Source organism: Ranitomeya variabilis, chromosome 2 (assembly GCF_051348905.1).
Source record: "Ranitomeya variabilis isolate aRanVar5 chromosome 2, aRanVar5.hap1, whole genome shotgun sequence".
Classification (NCBI taxonomy): Eukaryota; Metazoa; Chordata; class Amphibia; order Anura; family Dendrobatidae; genus Ranitomeya; species Ranitomeya variabilis.
Genome location: NC_135233.1, coordinates 90319435 through 90342803, shown reverse-complemented (window position 1 = coordinate 90342803; position 23369 = coordinate 90319435). Strand labels below are relative to the sequence as shown.

Genomic DNA, 23369 nt, shown 5'->3' with positions numbered 1-23369 from the left:
GCTACAGAATCTGAGAACAGCATGAGGTATGGGTTAAAACACTGAATTTAAAGATGTGTCACATGTCTGGCTATGTGCTGTTGTTTACTTACACTGACAGTTTTATCACCTGGTGATTATCATTGTCTGGAATACAGCAATGTGCATGGTAGTCCAACTCCGCCTTCTCCAGTGATAAGTAGCTCACTGTCTATACACATTGTAAATACAGAGCCTGGTGTAGGCGGGGGAAGCTTTCTCAGTTACACTGCTTTGCTGAATAGCTAAATCTAAAAACTCCAATTGTGTCAGAACAGCTACACTCAGTAAATCATAAATACATCACTGGAATCAGGGCCTTTGCCTACAATATGCGTCTCTCAGATAAAACAGACTTTGAAATTGGATTCCCAGGAAGCTCTTCATTTGCAACAGCAAGGTCCCAGTTTACTAAGGTCTTAATCTCAATTTTGAACTGGCTCTTAGCTTATGGAAGATGGTGGCTTAATATGTAAGTTAATCAAATTTATACAAAACAAATTGGAATGGAAAGCCTCCGCTTGTATGAACATGTCTGTTATGTAGGGTCTTGATATTTTCAAAGGCTTAATGGACCAAGAAGCAAACAGACAGTAAAGTTCACCAACTTACTTGGCTCACTGTCAACTTGTTGCTTTCTTCTAAAAATTGCTTGAGAGATACCATCTCACTTCCCGGTGATCCGAGCCTCTTCTTGGACTGGGCTAAGTTTTCCATCCCATCACAGGATTTGAGTCTAAGCATAGGACTGGATACTGCACACTTTTTTAAGCGACTACCATAATACTGAACTGGACTACTATTGTTGGACCATACTTCATTATCATGGTGTTGGTTGAAGTCCCCACTGCAGTGACTTTGAGATCTACTTTGACCGGACACTGGACCTACCGTGGAGAAACAAGTGGACATTACCACAGAGCATGCACATTGTGGGTGCAAAGTTTCATTTCTTATGGAGAAACATATATGGTACATTCAAAATCATGATATACTTTAAACTCTGCATTGTGTGGCAAATTTATGTTACAATAGTAAAAGTGAGATTCCACCATAGGACGTTTACCGACTATATTATGGAAGTGCTTTACTGTAACATAACACATTGGCATAAGGATTTTACCAACAAGGCTGGGTAAAGATCTGAAATTCTCTGCAATTATATTTCAATCCGCCAATCTCCTACTTCTTGCTAAAACCTACGGGAGGACTGCAGAATCAGACTACATAGAGTTAGTTGTAGTCTGTTACCATGGAGACACTTAGTTCTGCATAGCAGTTGGAGACACAATGTGCTTTTCGATAAAGACTACTTGCAAAGTTGTTTCATTTTTCATTTTGTATTCATTATGCTTTTTTCGCGTGTCAGTAGTCAGTCTGTATTTTCCAACAACATTTTTAAACCTAAATCAGGAATGGATAGACTCACTCCTGATCTGGAGCGACTCCTGATTCCAGCTTACAATTCTGATCAAAAACACTGACATGTGAATAAGGGCCTAAAGCGATAAATATTGTTATAAAAGGGAACATACTTTTTAAAATGCCTTAGACTTAACAGTAATAAACAAAATAAAATCAGCAGAGCATACCTGTCACTTCATGAAGTGAAGCATTATTATTACTATTACTATAGGATGTCCTGCCACTATCAAGACTGGCTGGCCTGGGAGCTGGATGAAAGATTGAGACAATGGTGACAAACATTTAGCAGGTGACATTCAATCTCAGCATTCTAATTACAGAATGCAATGGAGCCATGCACTATTTCTCAGGCTCAGCATGCCGGCTGCCAGCAGTGCAAGGACAAAAAGCCAGAATTCAATACACAAAGCCTTGGAAAGCGATTTCAATGGGAAACCGGAAGGAGAAAAAGTGAATGGGTTTAATGTATTACTAGATGGTGAAGACAGAAGGGACAATATGGAAAAAACAATTAGACAAAAAACACAAAGTAATACAAAATATTCACAATTATGCATTTTCCATAACAATACCTATTTATCATATAGAGTAACTGAGAAAATGATCTCGGAATCCACATATAATTGCCCACTCCTTTTGTATTCAGAGGAAATAAGCCACTGCCAGAGGTGTCCGGCAGGGGCTTTCTCTCTTCTACCCGATAAAAACATGAATGCTCTGCAAAGCTGAGCGTTCATGTGTTCGAGATAGTCATGAGAGATAGCGGTTGGTCAAACGAGCATCTGGTCAACTGCCATCTCATGTGTCTGAGCATCTTAAAGAGTTACCGTCTTTTTTTTTTTTTTTTTTTTTTTTTCAATAAATCAATACTACAGTTGGTAATAAGCAACTCTGTAATATGTCTTATCAGAGAAATCTGATACATTCTGCTCCAGGACTGATCTTTTACTATCGATTAATGGGTCAAATCTGTATTTTAATGAGTACAGACTTTCTCATTACTGAGATTAGGAGATGACAGTTGGTGCTTAGCAGATTCTATGGAGAAGGGAAGAGGAGGAGCTAGAGGCAGACACAGACATTCCGCTATAAGTTCTCCTGGCCGTTACACTTTGTGCAATTCCCTATTCCTGTTAGTCATGTGGGTGGGAACCAGTCACCTTGTCCCTAGACAGTGACACGGAGAAATCTATGCTGGCCGTTGAGGGAATATGGTGACACTTAGGGCTCATTCTGATATTATTTATTCTGCGAAACAGTTCTGTGTTTCTCATAGATAGAACCCTTACTTATTATAGTCTATGAGGCTGATCACTTAGCCATACATTTCGCAAAATCACAGAAACTTGTCCAATCTTAATTGGATTCTTGGATCAGAATCGCCAATGCAAATCTTTAGATCCATGAAAAAAAAAAATCAGACAGCACTAGGATGCCATGGACTTTTTGAGAAGGTCGAGAAACCTACTTCTTTTTGAAACTCTGTCCCATCTCTGATGATGAAAACGGACACAGACCAAACTCTCATGAAACGCTGATAAAAAATACTGATGAAACTCGGACCTTTTTTTTGCATTTGAGAAAAATCATTAATGTCTGAGTGATCCCTTAGCTTTCAATTTATTCATACATTTTCAAATTAAATAAAAGAGAAACAGAGTTAGAGTTCTAGAAAATATGGCCCCAAATAGTTATTTTATTGGGAATACCATTTTCTATTAAAACATACACGTAAGCAAAGCCGACAGGTAATCTTTAAATGCATGAGCAGTTTTAAACTGGTTCCATGGTTGGTAACCACTAAGCATCGCTGTGTCCTTCTGCAATGTGATGGGGCCATGTAGCACTCTGTGGTTTTACTACTTATACACTTCTTTCAGTTCTATGTGCATATATGCAATATAATATATGTAAATTAATAAAAAATACTATCTACTGTAACATGCTGGTATGCTGAAAACAATAAGATGAATAATAAGATGTTAGCTGGTTAACCAGAGAAAATAGAACTCTTTAGTTAATCACACACATTTATACGCCCACCAGTCAAAATGACATGCAGAAAAGTTTACAAGAAGAATACTTACCCAGAGCCGCAGTTGTCACATAAGAATCATCGCTGACTCCATGACCACTGACGTCCTCATAGGACGCACCATCTAGAAAACAAAAATCAGACAGAACAGGTTTGGCAAGAAGGCAAAAAGGAAAGCTAAAGGGCCAGCCCACAACTGGATATAAGATGACTGTTTTTGAGCCTGGAAATAATATTTTTTAATCGGATTCATGTAAAAACAATGGCTCTGTGTGTATTTATGTTCCATATTTGTAATGGTGCCCACTGGATCTTTTGATTCTCATGGGCAGCACAGTGGCTCAGTGGTTAGCACCAGGGTGCTCTCAGATGCACTCAGTGGTTAGCACTCAGTGGTTGTCCACCAGGAACAACATCTGCAAGGAGTTCTCCCCGTGTTTGTGTGGGTTTCCTCCAGGGTTCTCCGGTTTCCTCACATATTCCAAAGACATACTAATAGGGAATTTAGACTGTGAGCCCCATCTGTAAAGCACTGCGGAATAGGTTAGCGCTATATAAAGATTATTATTATTATTATTATTATTACAACATTCACTTAATTTGTCCAGTGCTTTAGAGATACAATGCTCCTCTGGGAAATTTAATATGCAAATTACCTCTTCAGAGAGGAAGAGAGGACTTGAACCCTATAGCGCCACCTGTTGGAAGCAGCAATCCTAGAAGTCATGACTGACCCTTTACCAAGCCTTGAAATGTGACTTAGGACAAAAGCCCAGACTGATTTTTACTGGCACGCCTACACAATGGTACACTTTGCCAGCTAAAGAGTTGTGACTTGCTGGAGTGATCCAGAAGCCACAACTCAATGTAAGTCTATGAGAGCCAGGACAAGGGTCTCATAGACTTACATTGAGAGCTTGCAACTGTTACCTCCGACTTCCAGTCAGTCAGAAATTACAGTCACAAGATGGCAGTGCAGGGCCAGAGTGGCACCGGGAAGAGCTGAAGATGGCAGCTGGTAAATATAAGAGTAGGGTCAGGGACCTTAGATTAATAGCACCACTCCAGTGCTGAAATAAAAATCACGCTGGCGTGGTCCATTCAAGACTATGGACTCCTGTGTCATGTAAAATGTTTTACATATCTTAGAAGTTACCCTCAGCTAAAAAAGTCAGAATAGGTTTCAAGTTGCAATCTTTATTTCTTCATTCATTTTCTGACCCGTTAATATGCAGAAATAAATGCTGAGGTCCTATAATAGGCTGCTGCTGCCTTCACTAGCTCTCATGTACGTACACGGCTTTATTTCTGTACCGATTTCCCCTCTACAGCCTATAAGAGATCTCTTATCCTATTTGCTGACAGACATTAAGAAAATTGTGTGACCCCTGTTGAATCTGTCATGGGTACTTGCCCCTATGTCGAAACTCATACACAACCTGTCACCTCTGACCCTCTCCACCTGCAGACTACTTTGTGTTTTCTTTTCTACCTACTACACTCTGATAGAGTACAGTCTTTGTGGGCCGCCCTCCCTGAAAACTTGGATGGTTTCAACCCTTACCACACTCTGCCGAACTAGTGTGTGTGCATAACCACCTCCCCTCCAACCTCTAACAAAAGAAAGGACAACCAATTCAACCATGAGTAGTATGCTGTTGGATCTGTTTCAGAAGCAACGGGACAATCAACTATGTTTAGGAGTTGTACTAACCCTACAGTACAGCAAAAAAAATTATAGGGAATTCTTCATTTGGGCTTACAAAGTTGCTTAAAAAAGCTCTCTTATCAAAGTTCTTATCCTCTTAATATATTGCAATCATCATATTACATATTGTAGCACTGTGTACTTACAATTGCTATTTTTGCCTTTCTACCCAGCTAATTCTTCTCCTTTTTTGTGCTATATATAAACAGGAAGTCTCTTTTCCATGCATTTAATCATTCCCCTCTTCTACTCCATCCCCAGCTGCTCCCTTCTCCCCCTGCCTGGGACTTTTGCAGTGACATGATTCATACATTGAAAATTGACCTCCTGTTTCTACATAGATCTTAACAGGATTCAGTTAGTCAGTTTTTTATCACATGATATCATAGACTTAATGGAAAGAGAAGTATTAGCTGGGTAGAAAGGCAAAATGAGCAATTGTAAGTACACAGCGCTATATAACATGATGATCGCAATATATTAAAAAAGATAAAAATTGTGATGGGATCGCAATATATTGAAAGGATAAAAATTGTGATGGAGTGCTTCTTTAATTTTGTATTTTAAAGCAAATGAACAAAAAAAAATAATAGTGCAAATGTGTCTATATTCTTATAGGGTTATTGTTTTAGCTTGTTGTAATTTAATAGGATCCTTCAATGTGGACAAAAATCTGCCCTAGTCATGTGATGGACACGTGCGTATACAGGTTCTTGGCAAACCCTGGTCTGATAAATTAGCGTCAAAAAGTATAGTAGCGTTTCATTTATTTGCTGAAATGGTAATAATCTAAATTATATAGAGTAGGTATAAAATGCATATATGGAAACTCAATAAAGACATTGCATCTGAGTTTGCAAAATTAGAGAGCCAACATAAAACTAGAGAGACTTTAAACTATGCTTCTTAAAATATGCTGTAACAGGGGCTCCCGCCAGGTGGTGTTTAGTTAGCATATTCATGTCTTATTATGTGGCGTAGGGGCTGTTGGATCCCCTTATTCACCAGGACACGGAGGCACAATGTCTTCTCTTGCACCCTACTTGATGACACCTTTCTGTGGATGTTTGAGTTGCAATCAGTAAAAAAGTGTTAAGAAGTAATTATTGGCATTATAGCGGTTGCCGATTCATGAAGAACATCCTGTGCTGTAGGGCGGACTACATGGCAAACTTTCCTCAACATCTTTCCTTTTATTGATTTCGAGCATCTTTATACAACCTTCCTATACTCTAACAATCCACATGACCTGGAAGGCAGTCTGTTAATACGAAACTTTACAAGTTGGCAAAGTGATGCTGCCAGCAAGGACATGCAATATGACCGCAGACAACAATATTTTCTTAACTTAATTTTTATAAACTAATAATAATACCAAAAGAAAAAACACAGCCTATACCTTTACTTTTAAGTATGTGCTTGGTTCTCATGCCCGCTGACTGGTTGGCTGTTGAGAAGTCGATTGCTGTTGTGGAGAAGGCCATAGTTCCCAAATCTTTCCTCCTTTTGCCGGTAGGAATTTCATCAGGGCCATCCAGATTCTCAGCACTACCTGTCCACTGTCCACCTGCCAGGACCATGGACTGGACCAGGTCATTCATGGCTGGGATGCAAATGAAAGCAAATGAATCAGCGTGATATTGCTCATGCCATCTTTCGCTAGCTTTGATAAGACAGCCATCCAAGCGTTAAAAGCGTATTGCAGGTCAAAACAACTACAAGTTCACAAATAGCCAGTTTGGTTATGACATGCATTTTGTGGAGGATGATAAATGTAAGCGGATGTTACCAGTAAAAGTGGCATTTTTAGATTACTTCTAAAGCCTGTTGTGTATTCCTTGCCATGCTACTGCAGCAGTGACGAGCAGCATAGCTTGCCGGCAAGTTATGTTGCTTAAAAATGAAAAAATGATATGATGCGGTGAAATAAACAGAACACAAAGTTGGTTACACTTCCCTTCACACAGTGGAGGCAGTCATTTTGTTGGAAAGAGTCTTGATTTGCCAATAAGTTACCAAGGAACTAGCTATGAGCGTAGGCTGAAGCTCCTCAGGGGCGGGGCTGAACCCACATGAAATAGTTACCACCACTGTGTATAGGTGACTTATAAAAATGTGCCTTGCGCTACCAAAAGAGAGACGAGCACACCAGAACAAGGAACTGAAGAACTTTTTGGAAGCACAAGGGTTGCTTTAAGCAATGATAAAGGGTCCATGGCCAGTGCAGGTTTTTTTGTCTTGTAAATCATTCTGGTTTTTAAAAGATGGCACTTCATAAAATGCATCTTTTTAGATAGCGAAGATCTTTGATATGAACTTAGCATGGACTTGTCAGCTTCACACCCCTGAGGAGCAAGCTATTTTGTGGGCTGAACCATTATACAAAAAGAAGAATTAGATCTCTGAATCATGAGAATTAAGGTATTAAAGGAACATTTGACATCACTGCAAATCAAAGACCAAACATTGGTTCAACTTACAAAACGGATGCCTCAGCTGCGTGCCGGTAATGGATTCATCCAATGTAACCTTTTTATGCCAGATATTACACACTCACTTAGACCAAATAAAAGAACATAAGCATATGTGTCTGTCCCTGGTGGTGTATTATAATCCAGGTCATTCATTGATTCCGAAAAAGGTGCAGGTTATATTATCGCACCTCGCCTATGTTGCACCCGCCATCTGCAACTTTATACATTTTCATATACTGTACGCGGCCTTGACGAATTACATGAACAACTAATCTACCTATGTTAAAATAATCACAAGAAACCCAACTAGCTTGTAAATTTAGGCTACATTAACACTACCATATTTCCAGACCGAATGCTGTCTGCGGATAAAGCTGACCTCACACGGACAGCACTGGGACCAATTTCATTGAGCGGGTTCAGATGACCACATTTTCACATGAACCAAATGTCCATGTGAAAAAAAATGTCAGCATACACTATTCTCTTCTATATTTCGGATGACATTCGCTTATCCAAGTCTATGGGTGCGCAAAAAAAAAAAAAAAAGACCAGATTCCATAAGGATCAACCATATAGTATCCGATTTTTACTGATACATTGCAAATATTACCATAGGAATCTGTTTTTCGTCTTGTAAATTTAATTCACTGGATATACAGATGATAATACAGATCCGCTTTTCTGGATAAAAATTGGACAATTTTACATATCCTCATGTGAACTGGGTCTTATATTAAAGTCATTATAAATACTTTACTAGTTTTTTATGTATATAATATGTATAATTTATGTACGGGATTCATTTATTTGACCATGAAAGAATTTGCCTATATTGACGACAGATTTGTGCAGATATTTTTTTTACTAGCCATCATGTACAGTATATGGTTATATGTAGATATATAAGGACATGTACTACATCTTTCACTATGTTCTGGCACGCAGCCATTGCACTGAGTAGGATTGCACTATTGATCATGTACTTAGACGAGATACAAAGTCTAAATGCCAGATCCCTACTTATTGATCACTCAACACAAATTCAGGCAGCTTCGGCTTTTGTTTGGCATTGAGACTTGCATTTGGCATGTTAGGAGAGACAGCGCAGGTCGGGACAAGCTTATTGAAGGTATTAGTGATGGAAGCCAAGTACAGCTAGCTGAACCATTTCAATGTCTTACACACAGAGCGACGGTAGAGGGCCTTCATTTTGTCCTTATCCTTCGGTCTGTTCCTCATAAAGGGCAGTCTTTTCAGTGCTTATGTCACAGCATGGGAAGAAAGAAAAAAATCAAAAACAAGGAAACGGGGGCAAAAAAGAGAAATCAAAAGGGGAGGAAAGGAGAAGAACACATGGAAGAAGTTAAATGCTGAAACGAAAGACAGAAATGAGCATGTCTGATTCTCAGCTAAGCATGCACAACAAGACAAGAGACTTACACCGGTGTGTGATGGGTATGATATGCGACACAGACACTTAAAACTATGCAAAGAGTCTCATTAAAAAATGTTTTAAAGAACAAAACATTTTTCCCCATTTCTTACAGAAGGCAAAACTTTCCATAGTAAAAAAAAAAATAAGACATTACACAAGACAGTATACGGATGTTGGTGTAGTGATATCCTCATGTTTCAGTAAATACTGAGCCATTGGACCTTGAATTAAATGCTGAATGTAAGACTCTAGTCACATATCATTTAAGGCATACGCAGGGAGTCTTAACAGAAGTTACCTCTACTGTTTGCCACGTATAGCCGTATAGTAACGTACATCAACCATTGACCAGATTGGTAAGTCCTGTATAGTGTGTGTGTGTGTGTATGTATGTGCTCTGTGTATACATCTGTGTCTATATGTGTAAACATGAGGACGTATATATGTGATCTGTGTATATATGGGTTTGTAGATATGTGCTCTGTGTATCCATGTTTCTATATGTATGTGTTCTGTGTATGCATGTCTGTATGTGCTCTATATATACATATATGTCTGCATGTATGTGCTCTATATATTCCTGTCTCTGTGTGTATGTGTTCTGTGTATACATGTCTATATATATCATGTCTGTGCTCTATGTATTCATATAAGTCTGTATGTATGTGCTCTGTGTATGATGCGTCTTTGTATGTCCTACGGCACAGACCAAAAGTTTGGACACACCTTCTCATTTTAAGATTTTTCTGTATTTTCATGACTATGAAAATTGTACATTCACACTGAAGTAACAAAGTACATTCACACTATACTTAACAAAAAAGTATGAAACAATTGAAAATATGTCTTATATTCTAGGTTCTTCTTTTGCTTTAATGACTGCTTTGCACACTCTTGGCATTCTCTTGATGAGCTGGAAGAGGTAGTCACCGGAATGGTTTTCACTTCAAAGTGTGCCCTGTCAGGTTTAATAAGTTGGATTTTTTGCCTTATAAATGGGGTTGGAACCATCAGTTGTGTTGTGCAGAAGTCTGGTGGATACACAGCTGATAGGCCTACTGAATAGACTGTTAGAATTTGTATTATAGCAAGAAAAAAGCAGCTAAGTAAAGAAAAACGAGTGGCCATCATTACTTTAAGAAATGGAGGTCAGTCAGTCCGAAAATTTGGGAAAACTTTGAAAGTGTCCCCAAGTACAGTGGTAAAAACCATCAAGCACTACAAAGGAACTGGCTCACATGAGGACCGACCCAGGAAAGGAAGACCAAGAGTCACCTCTGCTTCTGAGGATAAGTTTATCCGAGTCACCAGCCTCAGAAATCGCAGGTTAACAGCAGCTCAGATTAGAGACCAGGTCAATGCCACACAGAGTTCTAGCAGCAGACACATCTCTACAACAACTGTTAAGAGGAGACTTTGTGCAGCAGGCCTTCATGGTAAAATAGCTGCTAGGAAAGCATTAAGCTACTTACGGGTAGCGGCATTTTTCGGAGGCCCATGACAGCACCACGAGAGAGGGGATCCGCCCCTTTAGGAACAGGAAACCCACAGATACAAAAGGGCGGCACCTCTCCCATGCATCAGTTGGATTACAGAGCCTGAGAGGACTAACCGCAGTTAATGACAAGCAAACACAAAATTGCATACAATTAAACACAATGACTTTTAATAAAGTAATACACGTGAGAAGATAACATTCCTTCTTTAAAATATTTGGTTGATTATAAACCCAGGATGTGCAACCCCACGTGAAAAGGGAGGGAACTAAGGGTGCTGTCATGGGCCTCCGAAAAATGCCGCTACCCGTAAGTAGCTTAATGCTTTATTCGGACTCCCATGACAGCACCACGAGAGATTTACAGAGATGTAAGCCATTTTTAGGGAGGGACCACAGCCTGTAGCACCCTTAACCCGAAGGTGAGGTCTGAGGAGAACCCCAAGTCTAACCTATAGTGCTTAAAGAAGGTAGAAGGGGATGACCATGTGGCCGCCTTACATATCTGGTCGACCGACACTCCAGACCTCTCTGCCCAGGATGACGCCATGGCTCGGGTGGAATGTGCCCTCAGATTCTGCGGAGCTGGACCCCCACCTGTCGTGTAAGCAAGAGAGATAGCCTCCCTAATCCATTTCGCTAATATGTATTTAGATGCTCTAGTCCCTTTCCTTGGACCTTGGTAGGACAGGAATAGTGCATTATCCTTCTTCCAATCATTAGTGACCGAGATATATTGAAGAAGGCATCTCCTGACATCTAAAGTATGGAGCTCACTTTCTTTAGGGTTAGAAGGATTAGGGATAAATGAAGGTAAAACTATCTCCTGCGATCTGTGAAACTGGGATACTACTTTTGGTAAGTAGGCTGGGTCCGGTCTAAGGATAACTCTATCCTGAAGAAATTCTGTATACGGGGGATTTCTAGAGAGCGCCTGGATGTCTCCTATTCTGCGAGCTGATGTTATAGCTATTAGGAAAGCTGTTTTGAGAGACAACATCCTGACTGAGGTTTCATTCAACGGCTCAAAAGGGGGCTTTGTCAAAGAAGAAAGGACCAGATTTAAATCCCATGGTACCATTTTGTTTCTATACAGTGGTCTAATTCTACCGACCGCCTTAATGAACCTCGACACCCAGTAGTTACCCGCAATGTTACATGAGAACAGGGCTCCAAGCGCTGAAACTTGTACCCTTAATGTGCTTGTGGAGAGTTTTAACTCTAACCCTCTTTGCAAAAATTCCAATATTTGACGTATTGGTACACCATCATTAATATTAAATTTTGAGGAAGTTAAGAACTTTCTCCAGGTTCTGGAGTAGATTCTTGTTGTTATCGGCTTTCTACTTTTTAGAAGGGTATCGACTAATTTAGGAGAGAAGCCTTTATTTTCTAACAATGACCGCTCAAACTCCAAGCCGTCAAATGAAGTCCCTTTACTTGTGGATGGAGTATCGGCCCCTGGGAAAGCAAATTTGGGATGTCTGGGAGTACCCAGGGATCGCCCACTGACATCATCCTGAGCCATGAAAACCAGGTTCTCCTGGGCCAAAAGGGAGCAATCAGAATGAGTCTCGCCCGATCTTCTCTGACTTTCCTCACCACTAGAGGTAGCAGGTTCAGTGGCGGGAAGGCGTAGGCCAGAGAAAAATCCCATTTTATGAGGAATGCGTCCACTGCCAGTGGATTTTCCCTGGGATTTAAGGAACAAAAGTTTTTTACTTTTTTGTTCTCCCTTGTGGCGAATAGGTCCACCACCGGTCGACCCCACAAACGGACAATCTGTCTGAAGATGTCTCCATTTAGAGACCATTCTCCTTGCTTTAGGACATTGCGGCTGAGAAAGTCCGCTTTTATGTTGTCTTTTCCTGTGATGTGCAGAGCAGTCAAAGATTGTAAATTCTCTTCTGCCACCCGGAGGAGACGATCTGTGATCTGCATCAGAGCCTCGGAGCGTGTCCCTCCTTGATGATTTATATAGGAGACTGCCACCCGGTTGTCTGAGAGGATCCGGACGTGGTGGCCCTGTAGATACATGAGGAGGTTTTTAACCGACAACTCGATTGCTAATAATTCTCTCTGATTGGAAGAGGACGTTGAGTATGGTTCCCATTGGCCTTGCACTACAATGTCATTCATGTGAGCCCCCCAACCTGAGGAGCTGGCATCCGTAGTCACAACCTGGGACACATCTATCATCCAGGGAACGCCTGCTGACAAGTTATCCCTATCCAGCCACCAATTTAGGGATTTGAGAGTCGCTGGTTCAAGCGTTATTTTTTCCTCTAATACCCCCCTCAAGATCCTATCCTTAACCAAAATCTCTTTTTGGAGGGATCTAGTGTGAAAGTGTGCCCACCTTACCGCTGGAATGCACGATGTGAGGGACCCCAACAGGGACATAGCTTGCCGCAGGGTCATAGAGGGTGTATTAACTGCTTTTAGAACCTGATGCTGAATCTGAGTTAATTTATTTTCTGGAAGATAACACTGTTGTGTAGTTGAATCTAGTAATAGGCCCAGAAACTTCTGAATTTTTTGAGGCTGTAACCGAGATTTTTCAAAATTAATTATCCAGCCCAGGCGTTCCAACTTAACTCTAGTTAGCTCCAGTTGGGACAAACAGTGTTCTACAGAGTTACCTACTATGAGGAAATCATCCAGGTATGGGACAATAAGGACATTAGATTCTCGCAAGTGAGCCATCACTTCCGCCACTATTTTTGTGAATACTCTAGGGGCTGATGTTATACCGAAAGGAAGAGCCCTGTACTGAAAATGATAAACAACTCCTCCCATTAACACTGCTACCCTCAAAAACTGCTGGAAATCCACATGAATAGGTACGTGGTAATAGGCATCCTTTAAATCGACTACCACCATAAAGCAGTTTTTGAACAGTATCTTTATTGTCGAGCTGATGGACTCCATTTTAAAGGTATGCTTAACCAAATAACTGTTAAGATGTCTGAGATTTATGATGGTTCTATACGTGTTGTCGGGCTTCTGAATAAGAAACAAGGGAGAATAGAAACCTTTCCCTCTATCAGCCTCTGGAACCTGTGTAAGGACATTTTTTGAACAGAGAGACCACACCTCTTCTTCCAGAGCCGATTGCTCTAGGGGATTAGAACGCAATGGAGTCAACATAAACTTATCCCGTGGGGTATGGCAGAACTCAAGAGTAAGACCCCGAGAAATAGTATCTTGCACCCAGATACTATTCGTGATCTCTGACCATTCTGAACCAAAATGTAAAAGTCTACCCCCCACCGGGGCTCCTAGTCATTTGTCCTCCTTCTTCCTTTCTTTTGAGGAACGACGGAACATATATCCCGTACCTCGTCTACGTCTGTCATCCCACCTAGACCGATCCCTTGAAGGTGAAAAGGTACGCTTCCCTCCGCGACCGAACCTTCTTTTATTAAAGGGACGACGGTAGGACCCCAGCAGATTGGGGAACTTCTTTTTGTCATCTCCCGCCTTCTCTAGGAGTTCGTCTAAGGTGGGCCCGAATAGGTACTCCCCTTTACAAGGAATGATGCAGAGTTTTGACCTTGATTGTATATCGCCTGGCCAACATTTCAGCCAAAGAGCCCTCCTGGCCGCATTCGAGAGACCTGCTGCTCTAGCAGCCATCTTGACAGAGTCAATAGATGCATCTGATAAGAAAGCAGCCGCTTCTTGGATCAGTGGTAAGGCAGTTAAAATAGAATCCCTTGATGCACCTTCTTTTAACTGAGTCTCTAACTGTTCCAACCAGACCATCATTGATCTGGCTGTACAGGTTGAAGCCACCGCAGGCCTTAAAGAACCGGCCGCCATCTCCCAGGTACTTTTTAGAAAGGTGTCTGCTTTTCTATCAAGGGGGTCCTTAAGGGTCCCCATGTCCTCAAAAGGGAGAGAGGCCCGTTTTGCCACTTTGGCTATTGCCGCGTCCAACTTAGGGGCTTTTTCCCAGTTGGTGACTGCAGGATCATCGAATGGATATCTGCGCTTCTGCGCTGAAGGTAAGGAACCCTTTCTTTCGGGTTTTTTCCATTCTTTATTGATGAGATCCTGGATTTTTTCATTGAGCGGGAAGACTCTCCGTTTTTTCTGCTCCAACCCACTGAACATAATTTCCTCCTTGGAAAGTTGGGGTCTCGGTTCCGTTATGCCCATCGTTCCTCTGACCGCCTTAACCAGCTTATCCACTCGTTCAAGGGGTAGACAGAAGCGGGCGGTGTCCTCATCCGAGGAAGAGGATGACGCAGCTGAACCGGAAAAAACTTCCTCCTTATCCTCTTCCACTGAAGAATCGGAGAGTAACGGAGCTTTGGACTTAGAGCTTCCTCCTTGAGAAAGGTCCTTTAAGGATTGTCTGACCTCCATCCTGATCATTTCCTTCAAGCTGGTGGTCATAGTAAGGGATTCCTCCGCTACCTGAGGGGGGTAAGTAAAGCAATCTAATCCCTGTAGATATAATGCTCTCCCCCTCACCCCTTTCCTGAGACCTCACCGTCTGCTGGATACATGGCCCACATAATTTTTTAGGGCACGAATCAGGTAGGGGAACCCCGCAGATGCCACATTCCCTGTGTTTCGCCTTCCCGGCACATTTCTTCCCCTATAATGGAACATATGAGGGGAATCGTGTCACTGGGTGAACTTTCACGAAGATCACTTACCAGCGCTGCCCAAAGAAAAAGTACCGGAATACGAGGGGGATTTCCACTGGCTGATGCTCCAGACCCCTGTCTGGAGGTGCTTTTGTGGCCAGACTCACTACTCCTCCTGTCGCGATCCTTCCCTTTGGGCTTCTGGGACACCTCTTGCAGCAACTGCACGTGCTCGTCCTCCATCTTCACCATATGAGGCCAGAAGCAAGGGATCACGATCCGGAGTTCCTTTTATAACCCCTCCTCCGGTCAGCAGCTGTGCCTAGCGCTCCCCTGATTACTTCTTTCGGCCTCCCCCTGGTGCAGGCGGCAAGCCCTGGGGCTCAGAACGCCGGCGACGCTATTACCGGTGGGCGCCGCCATCTTGGATTCACTGCGCATGCGCAGGACCCCGGAAACCCGGAAGTGACCGCCGACTCCTCCCCCGGCGTCACCCGGGCTCCCAGCGCTTCAGTATCGGCGCACAGAGCGGCGAGGACGCCGGACAGAGCCGCATCACTCCCGGATGGCGCCCCCGAGCACCGCCGCATACCTGAGACCCCAGCCACCACAGAAGGAGGAGACCCAGGGGACATACTCACCCGGCGCTGGCCCGGAGACAGGACACCACCGGTGGCTGCTCCCTGCTGGAATGTCGCCACATGCAGCCCTGCCAGGACCATTGCGACATCTACCAGGAACCCCGCACCGGCCGAGGTAGGAGACCCCCTCGCTACCTGAGTCGGCCGGCCGGCCTGGGATCCTTTTGTGAAATCTGCAGGATCCCGTCCCGTTAGGAACAGGAAACCAACTGATGCATGGGAGAGGTGCCGCCCTTTTGTATCTGTGGGTTTCCTGTTCCTAAAGGGGCGGATCCCCTCTCTCGTGGTGCTGTCATGGGAGTCCGAATAAACCACTGCTAAGGACAGGCAACAAGCAGAAGAGACTTGTTGGGGCTAAAGAACACAAGGAATGGACATTATACCAGTGGAAATCTTTGCTTTGATCTGATGAGTCCAAATTTGAGATCTTTGGTTCCAACCACAGTGTCTTTGTGCGATGCAGAAAAGGTGAACGGATGGACTCTACATGCCTGGTTCCAACCGTGAAGCATGGTGGAGGAGGTGTGATGGTGTGGGGGTGCTTTGCTGGTGACACTGTTGGGGATTTATTCAAAATTGAAGGCATACTGAACCAACATGGCTACCACAGCATCTTGCAGCGGCATGCTATCCCATCCGGTTTGCGTTTAGTTGGACCATCATTTATTTTTCAACAGGACAATGACCCCAAATGCACCTCCAGGCTGTGTAAGGGCTATTTGACCAAGAAGGAGAGTGATGGGGTGCTACGCCAGATGACCTGGCCTCCACAGTCACCAGACCTGAACCCAATCGAGATGGTTTGGGGTGAGCTGGTCCGCAGAGTGAAGGCAAAAGGGCCAACAAGTGCTAAGCATCTCTGGGAACTCCTTCAAGATTATTGGAAGACCATTCCCGAAGACTACTTTTTGAAAGAGAATACCAAGAGTGTGCAAAGCAGTCATCAAAGCAAAATGTGGCTACTTTGAAGAACCTAGAATATAAGACATAATTTCAGTTTCACACTTTTTTGTTAAGTATATAATTCCACATGTGTTAATTCATAGTTTTGATGCCTTCAGTGTGAATGTACAATTTTCATAGTCATGTAAATACAGAAAAATCGTAAAATCAGAAGGTGTGTCCAAACTTTTGGTCTGTACTGTATGTGTATGCATGTGTCTATGTATGTATGTGCTCTGTGTGTATACCTTTGTCTGATTGTATGTACTCGGTGTATGCATATATTTCTGTATGTATGTGCTTTGTGTATACATGTCTGTAAGTGCTCTGTGTATACATATATAATTCTCTATGTATGTGCTCTGTGTATACATGTGTCTAGTTGTATGTACTCTGTGTATACATCTATGTCTGTATGTATGTGCTTTGTGTATACATGTCTGTTTGTGTTCTGTGTATACAAATATATGTGTATGTGCTCTGTGTATACATGTGTGTGGGTTATGTGTATATTAGTAATGAGCGAACGTGATTGGATAAGGTGTTTTCCAAGCATGTGGATATAGGTAGAAAAGATCCAGCTACGGCAATATAAAATCATGACGTTTTTATTTAAGCCATTTAAAACAAGGCAGTTGTAGTGACACCATGATGAATATAGTCGGGGTGTGGAAGGTGCTATGGATGGAAGACTGGACAACCAGCATGCGCGTGTGTTAACCGAGCGTCTTCGGTGTGCTTGAAAAATATGTTCAAGTCCCCGCGTCTTCATGTCTCGCGGCCGCAACACATGCAGGAATTCGCTTATCACTAGTGTATATACATTTGTGTGTGTACAACATGAATTGTGTAAAAAAAAAAAAAAAAAAAAAAAAAAAAATGAATGTTCACATTTGTGGCCAATGTGAACATGCATTTATGTGCTGCATGTATACCAACTTAATCCAAGCTCAATCTTTGTGTTTTTTCTTTGTATTTTTGCATTCTGTGTAAACCGGGGTGTGGCCTACCTCTCCTGAGCTGGAAATTACATTTAAAGGCTTCCCCAGACTGATGTCGATAGATTGAGATCTGGTCTTTTTGTCTGCCCTTATTCACACACTGAGGTCAACTCTGACACATGGTAAGGTTTTTAATATAAGACAGCGTAGGTCCTGTCCCGATCAGGGGCACCTTGTCGACAGTGGGATGGCTTTTATGCTATTTTTGATCAAAAAGCCGTAATACTAAGAACCCTGAGTTATTTGAATGCACTTTTGCTTTTTACTTATTTAGTTACAGCAGAGTTTTTGCTCATTTTGTTTCTTGTAGGTTTTGTGCGCTTTGTGGCCAATATGAACATGTGTTTATGTGCTGCATGTATACCAACTTAATCCACGCTCAATTTTTATGTGTTTCTTTTTACATGCATTATGTGTATATGTGTGGTAACATACAATATTTGTGTTTCATATTGTGTGTGTATATATAATTCACATTTATAAATACCGGCAGCACAGTCTACAGTACTTATGTGTAAATGCGTCAGCAATCGCCCAACAAACGAGCAAAATGCTGCTCATTAATTGGGTGACTGAATTGTTCATGCCTGAACAAAAATGATTATTTTCCGCAGCACATCGCCCGGTGTAAACTGCTGATAACATAATACTGTTTGGGGACCGATATATCTACTAGTGATTATTCTGTGCCCATCATTCTTCGTAAGCCTGTGTAAACAAGTGCCACACGACATTAATATTGTCAATCGCGCTTCACTTAACCCCTTTCTGCCATCGGACGGGATAGTATGTCCTATGGCAGAACCCCCGCCGGAGCTCGCCTCAATGCCGGGACAACTCAGCTGTTTTGAACAGCTGACATGTGACAGCAATAAGTGTGGGTGGAATTGCGATCCGCCCACACCTATTAACTCGCGCTTCCGGCCATCGGGCTGGAAATACGCGCACTGCAGACCCCCATCATGTGACCGGGGGTCAGCAGTGCATCGGCATGACAACCAGAGATCCCCTTGATACCTCTATGGTTGTTGATGCAGGATTGCTATGAGCCCCACCCTGTGGTCGGCGCTCATAGCAATGCAGTAATTCTACTACATAGAGGCGATCTGAGCATCACCTCTATTTAGCAGAGCCAATCAAGTTGTGGCAGCTTCTAGCCTCCCATGGAGGCTATTGAAGCATGCCAAAAGTAAAAAGAAAAATGTTTTTAAAAATATGAAAAAAAAAAAAAAAAATCTACAAGGTTCAAATCATCCCCCTTTCGCCCCATTCAAAATAAAACAATAAAAAAAACCCTGCACATATTTAATATCACTGCATTCAGAATCGCCCGATCTGTCAATTAAAAAAAGGATTAACCTGATCGCTAAACGGCATAGCGAGAAAAATAGTCAAAAGGCCAGAATTAAGTTTTTTGGTCACCGTGACATTGCATTAAAATGCAATAACGGGCAATCAAAAGAACATATCTGCACCAAAATGGTATCATTAAAAACGTCAGCTCGGCAGGCAAAAAATAAGCTCTCAACTGACCCCAGATCACGGAAATTGGAGATGCTACGGGAATCGGAAAATTGCACAATTTTTTTTTTTTTTTTTAGCAAAGTTTGGAATTTTTTTCACCACTTAGATAAAAAAGAACCTAGACATGTTTGGTGTCTATGAACTTGTAATGACCTGGAGAATCATAATGGCAGGTCAGTTTTTGCATTTAGTGAACCTAGCAAAAAAGCCAAACAAAAAACAAGTGTGGGATTGTACTTTTTTGCAATTTCACCGCACTTGGAATTTTTTTCCTGCTTTCTAGTTCACGACATAGTAAAACCAATGGTGTCGTTCAAAAGTACAACTCGTTCCACAAAAAACAAGCCCTCACATGGCCATATTGACTCTGGGAAGGAGGGGAGCGAAAAACGAAAACGCAAAACCGAAAAAAGCTTCGGGGGTTAAGGGGTTAACGGTCTGAACTCAGCTCACGTGAATACAACCCAAATGTTTCTGTATAATGGTGTAATATATGGGCATTTAGGACCCCATGTTAACGTTTGCCCAGAGCCACACAATGTCTGAAACCGGCCCCGATTGCACCAGATGTACTGTTATATTTTAACAAAACGTTTTATGTTTTATCAATATTATATTATATACATTATGCATCCACAATCAAAGTAATTCAGAATATTTTATAATCTGACATGTACGAGATCCACAAGGGTGACTCATTCTGTGATGGGCCAATTTCTCATAAGAAATATCAGTGTAGTGAAGCTAAATGGACATGTAGATCTATTACACTAATATCTTGTGTGGGATGTGCACAGATAAAGACTGGACAGAGGTGAATGTTACATATCAAACACAATGAAAATAAAACCATGCAGAAGAGGACAGATGGAAATTCAAGACATTTTGATTGTTTTTATTAGGGTTTAAAAAAGGTCACATGCCTGAGATTTGTTCACCCTATAAAATGTAGTATTCCAATTCATATTATGGGCACTGATGTGACTTTCCCCATGTTATTCCTCCTACAAATGTATGATTAAATTGACATCGGGGTGTTACCATTGTCCTTATCAAAAAAATGTGTTCCTGCCAACGCTCACTTTGTCAGCTCTGATTGGACACGCCCCCAACTGGTAACACCCAGAAGTCAATTTATTCATAAATTTCTAGAAGTAATAAGAGAGGAACTCTACAGCACAGAGTTATAAGAAAAGATGCCCCAGAAGTTTTTCACGGTAACTATAATTTTTTTCTATAATAGACATGTCAGAAGAACCCACGGTTCCGGTATAAGTAAATTGTTTTACTCAGTATATTTTCAGCATCTATTGCTTTTTTACCACACCTCTAGTGTCACTGTATGATCACTTTGTGAGTAGAAATAACATTCTAAGCCCCCAAAAATTATTATTTACAAAAATAAAAGACCACAAACAAATTTCAAAGATATTTCTTTACAAATAAATGTTTCCATAGTATAACCCAAGCGAAGGAACATTAATACAGTAGATAAAGATCAAGTGAATGATGATGGGCACTGAAAACAAGTTACAGTTAAGTCAAGATTTACCACAAACACAAATTCTATGAAAATATTAAAAACATCATCCAAACATATGGTTTGTCTACCTATACAGAGAACACTCAAACGGTAATGTGGGGGAACAAGCTGAAACATTTCCAGGGCAGAATTAAGTATAAAGTCAACACTGTCCTTCATAGTTCTATATAATAGGAGAATAATAGAATACACAGTATATAGCACAGTATATAACACAGTACTCACTGCTGCTCTTTTTGGCTCCAAGTGGGTGCCCGTCTTCTAGAGAATTGGAGCCTACAGAAGAGCTATCCTGGCTATCCAGTGGAGGTAGTTGTAAAAATCCTTCACCAGACTCCGATCGAGAAGGAGGGAGAGTGAGAGATCTCAGCTGTTCACGACTTACATCCTTCTTAGACTTGATTAGCTTCCTCATCTTTAAGGTTATCCAATTACCTCTCCTTTGGGGGTAGAGAAATGAGCTATTTACAAGATACTAATTTCCTGAGTGTAGAATACACTAAGATTTATTCAATACATTTTTATATAACTTTCTATAAAAAAAACTGAAGTTGGTAAATTAACTTGCCAAGTACCGTGCCACTATACAACATTTTGTAACCTAGCCTGCCCCTATACAACATTATGTAACCTAGCCTGCCCCTACACAGCATTTTGTAACTTAGCTTGACCCTGTACAACATTATATAACCTAGCCTGCCCCTATACAACATTATGTAACTTAGCCTACCCCATACAACATTATGCAACCTAGCCTGCCCCTAAACAACATTATGTAACCTAGCCTGCCCCTATACAACATTATGTAACTTAGCCTGCCTCTATACAACATTACGTAACCTGCCCTGCCTCTATACAACATTATGCAACTTAGCCTGCCCCTATACAACACTATGCAATTTACCGTCTTGGAGGAGAAGGCTCATAGAATTTATACTGATCCATGATCTTTTCTTCCAGTTTCTCTTTTTGCCGTCTCAGCTCATTAATTTTATCCCTGAAAATAAATAGGAAGTTATTAACAATAATAAATATAATCATTATTAAACTAGAGGGGTTCTTGTCTGTTAAGTTACTTTCAGGTAGCTGTATAACAGAGAACTATTGTATTGTAACTTTCATATTAAGATCATATTGGCCAGACATCTACCACCATAAGATCTTTAGCAATCGGAGCCCGATTGTGTTGATCTCTGGGTGGTCTTGGTATTATGGCTGTAATGCCCATTTTACAGCGATGGCAGCATTATTTAATTCCAGTAAGTGATGCAGGAAGAAAATAAACTTTTTATATTGGGCATGTCTCATTGGATGTAAAGCATTAATGGGTTTCTGGATAAACCGTCTATAACAGGGGTGCACAACCTGATGCCCGGGGACCACATGTCGCCTCCTATGCCAATCTGTGCGGTCCCCAACCAAATGCACAGAAGAATTCTTGACTGACAGGTTAACTATAGTGAGCATCCACACACAGAGGAGAGGTGGCATTAGCTGAGGAGCAAGCACCGGCAAGTACTAATGGTGCCCTGTGTAAACATCTCTGGATGCCTCATATCAGGAGAATAGTGTCTCTTAACCCCTTTGGCACTCCGGAAAGTTGTATGTAAAGCAGCCTTCGGTGTCTGTGCTGGCTCCACTGTAGTTTATGGGAGGTTTGAAACATTAGGTGGTAAAAAGAAAACAATCTATTGTAGAGAGCCATGTGCAAGCATGACTTCTTCCTCTTTAGGACCTGTTCACACAGTTCATTTACAAGGATTTAAAAGAAAATGTTATTGCGAATCCACATAAAAATGCTTAAAATACTCTTTGAATAACTTCCTGTTAGTTTTACTGAAAAATGTTCAAAAGTACGTGAAATAAAAAACAGCACTGTGTGCCCTAAAGGATCTATCCAATTCAGTAGTAAACTTATTTAAAGAATAATTATTAGATGTGGATTTAGGAGCGGAATCTATTTCTAAATCCTTGTCAAAAAACTTTGTGTGAACGTACCGTGATGCTACATTCCCTCGATGCATATTTGGTGAGGATTTGATGTTGCAGATTTTACTTGTGTTTTTATCATTGCGTTTTTAGGGCTTTTTTTTTTTTTTTTTTACATGCATTTTTCTTTTTCGAGATTTTTGTCTCTTTTTGGTATGTCATTGTTTAAATAAAGCTGCTTTGTTTTTGTTACTGTATTTGGCTTTGACAAAACTTTATTGATAAAGTCATGAGAAGATTACATGTGTTTTTTACCTGCAGATTTTCAACATCTAATGCAATTCTATGGAGAAAATATGTACATAAAAATCAGTGTACTTGAGCGAAAATGACATGTTGCAGGTTGGAAACACGCACCGCAAGTCAGTTTACGCTGCCCAAAAGAAAACGCAGTGGGCGGGAGAGTTCTATAAATCCCATCCACTTTGCTGGAACTGTAATAGGCTGCAATTTTTATGCAGTGAGAATATGGAGTGTCAAAAGCTCACCGAAAACACATTATGGGCACACAGCCCTAAAAGTGGTGACTGGTGGA

General features: G+C 41.4%; 1 protein-coding gene and 1 pseudogene across 8 annotated transcripts in view; one reads left to right on the top strand and one right to left on the bottom strand.

Annotated features, from left to right (window-relative positions):
• CCDC88A (coiled-coil and HOOK domain protein 88A) overlaps nt 1-23369 on the bottom strand; it is a 260282-nt gene that overhangs the window by 14458 nt on the left and 222455 nt on the right. For 3 of the 8 annotated variants that reach the window (XM_077282662.1, XM_077282666.1, XM_077282667.1), the window contains 7 exons: nt 21750-21842; nt 21071-21285; nt 8845-8922; nt 6586-6789; nt 3531-3602; nt 1611-1691; nt 631-905 (listed from right to left, as the gene is read on the bottom strand). In XM_077282662.1, the coding sequence (XP_077138777.1) occupies nt 631-905; nt 1611-1691; nt 3531-3602; nt 6586-6789; nt 8845-8922; nt 21071-21285; nt 21750-21842 (1018 nt within the window). The remainder of the gene's footprint in view (nt 1-630; nt 906-1610; nt 1692-3530; nt 3603-6585; nt 6790-8844; nt 8923-21070; nt 21286-21749; nt 21843-23369) is intronic. The other 5 variants (XM_077282668.1, XM_077282670.1, XM_077282664.1 and 2 more) reach the window with 3 other exon arrangements.
• Nucleotides 9058-18150, top strand: LOC143808916 (uncharacterized; annotated as a pseudogene).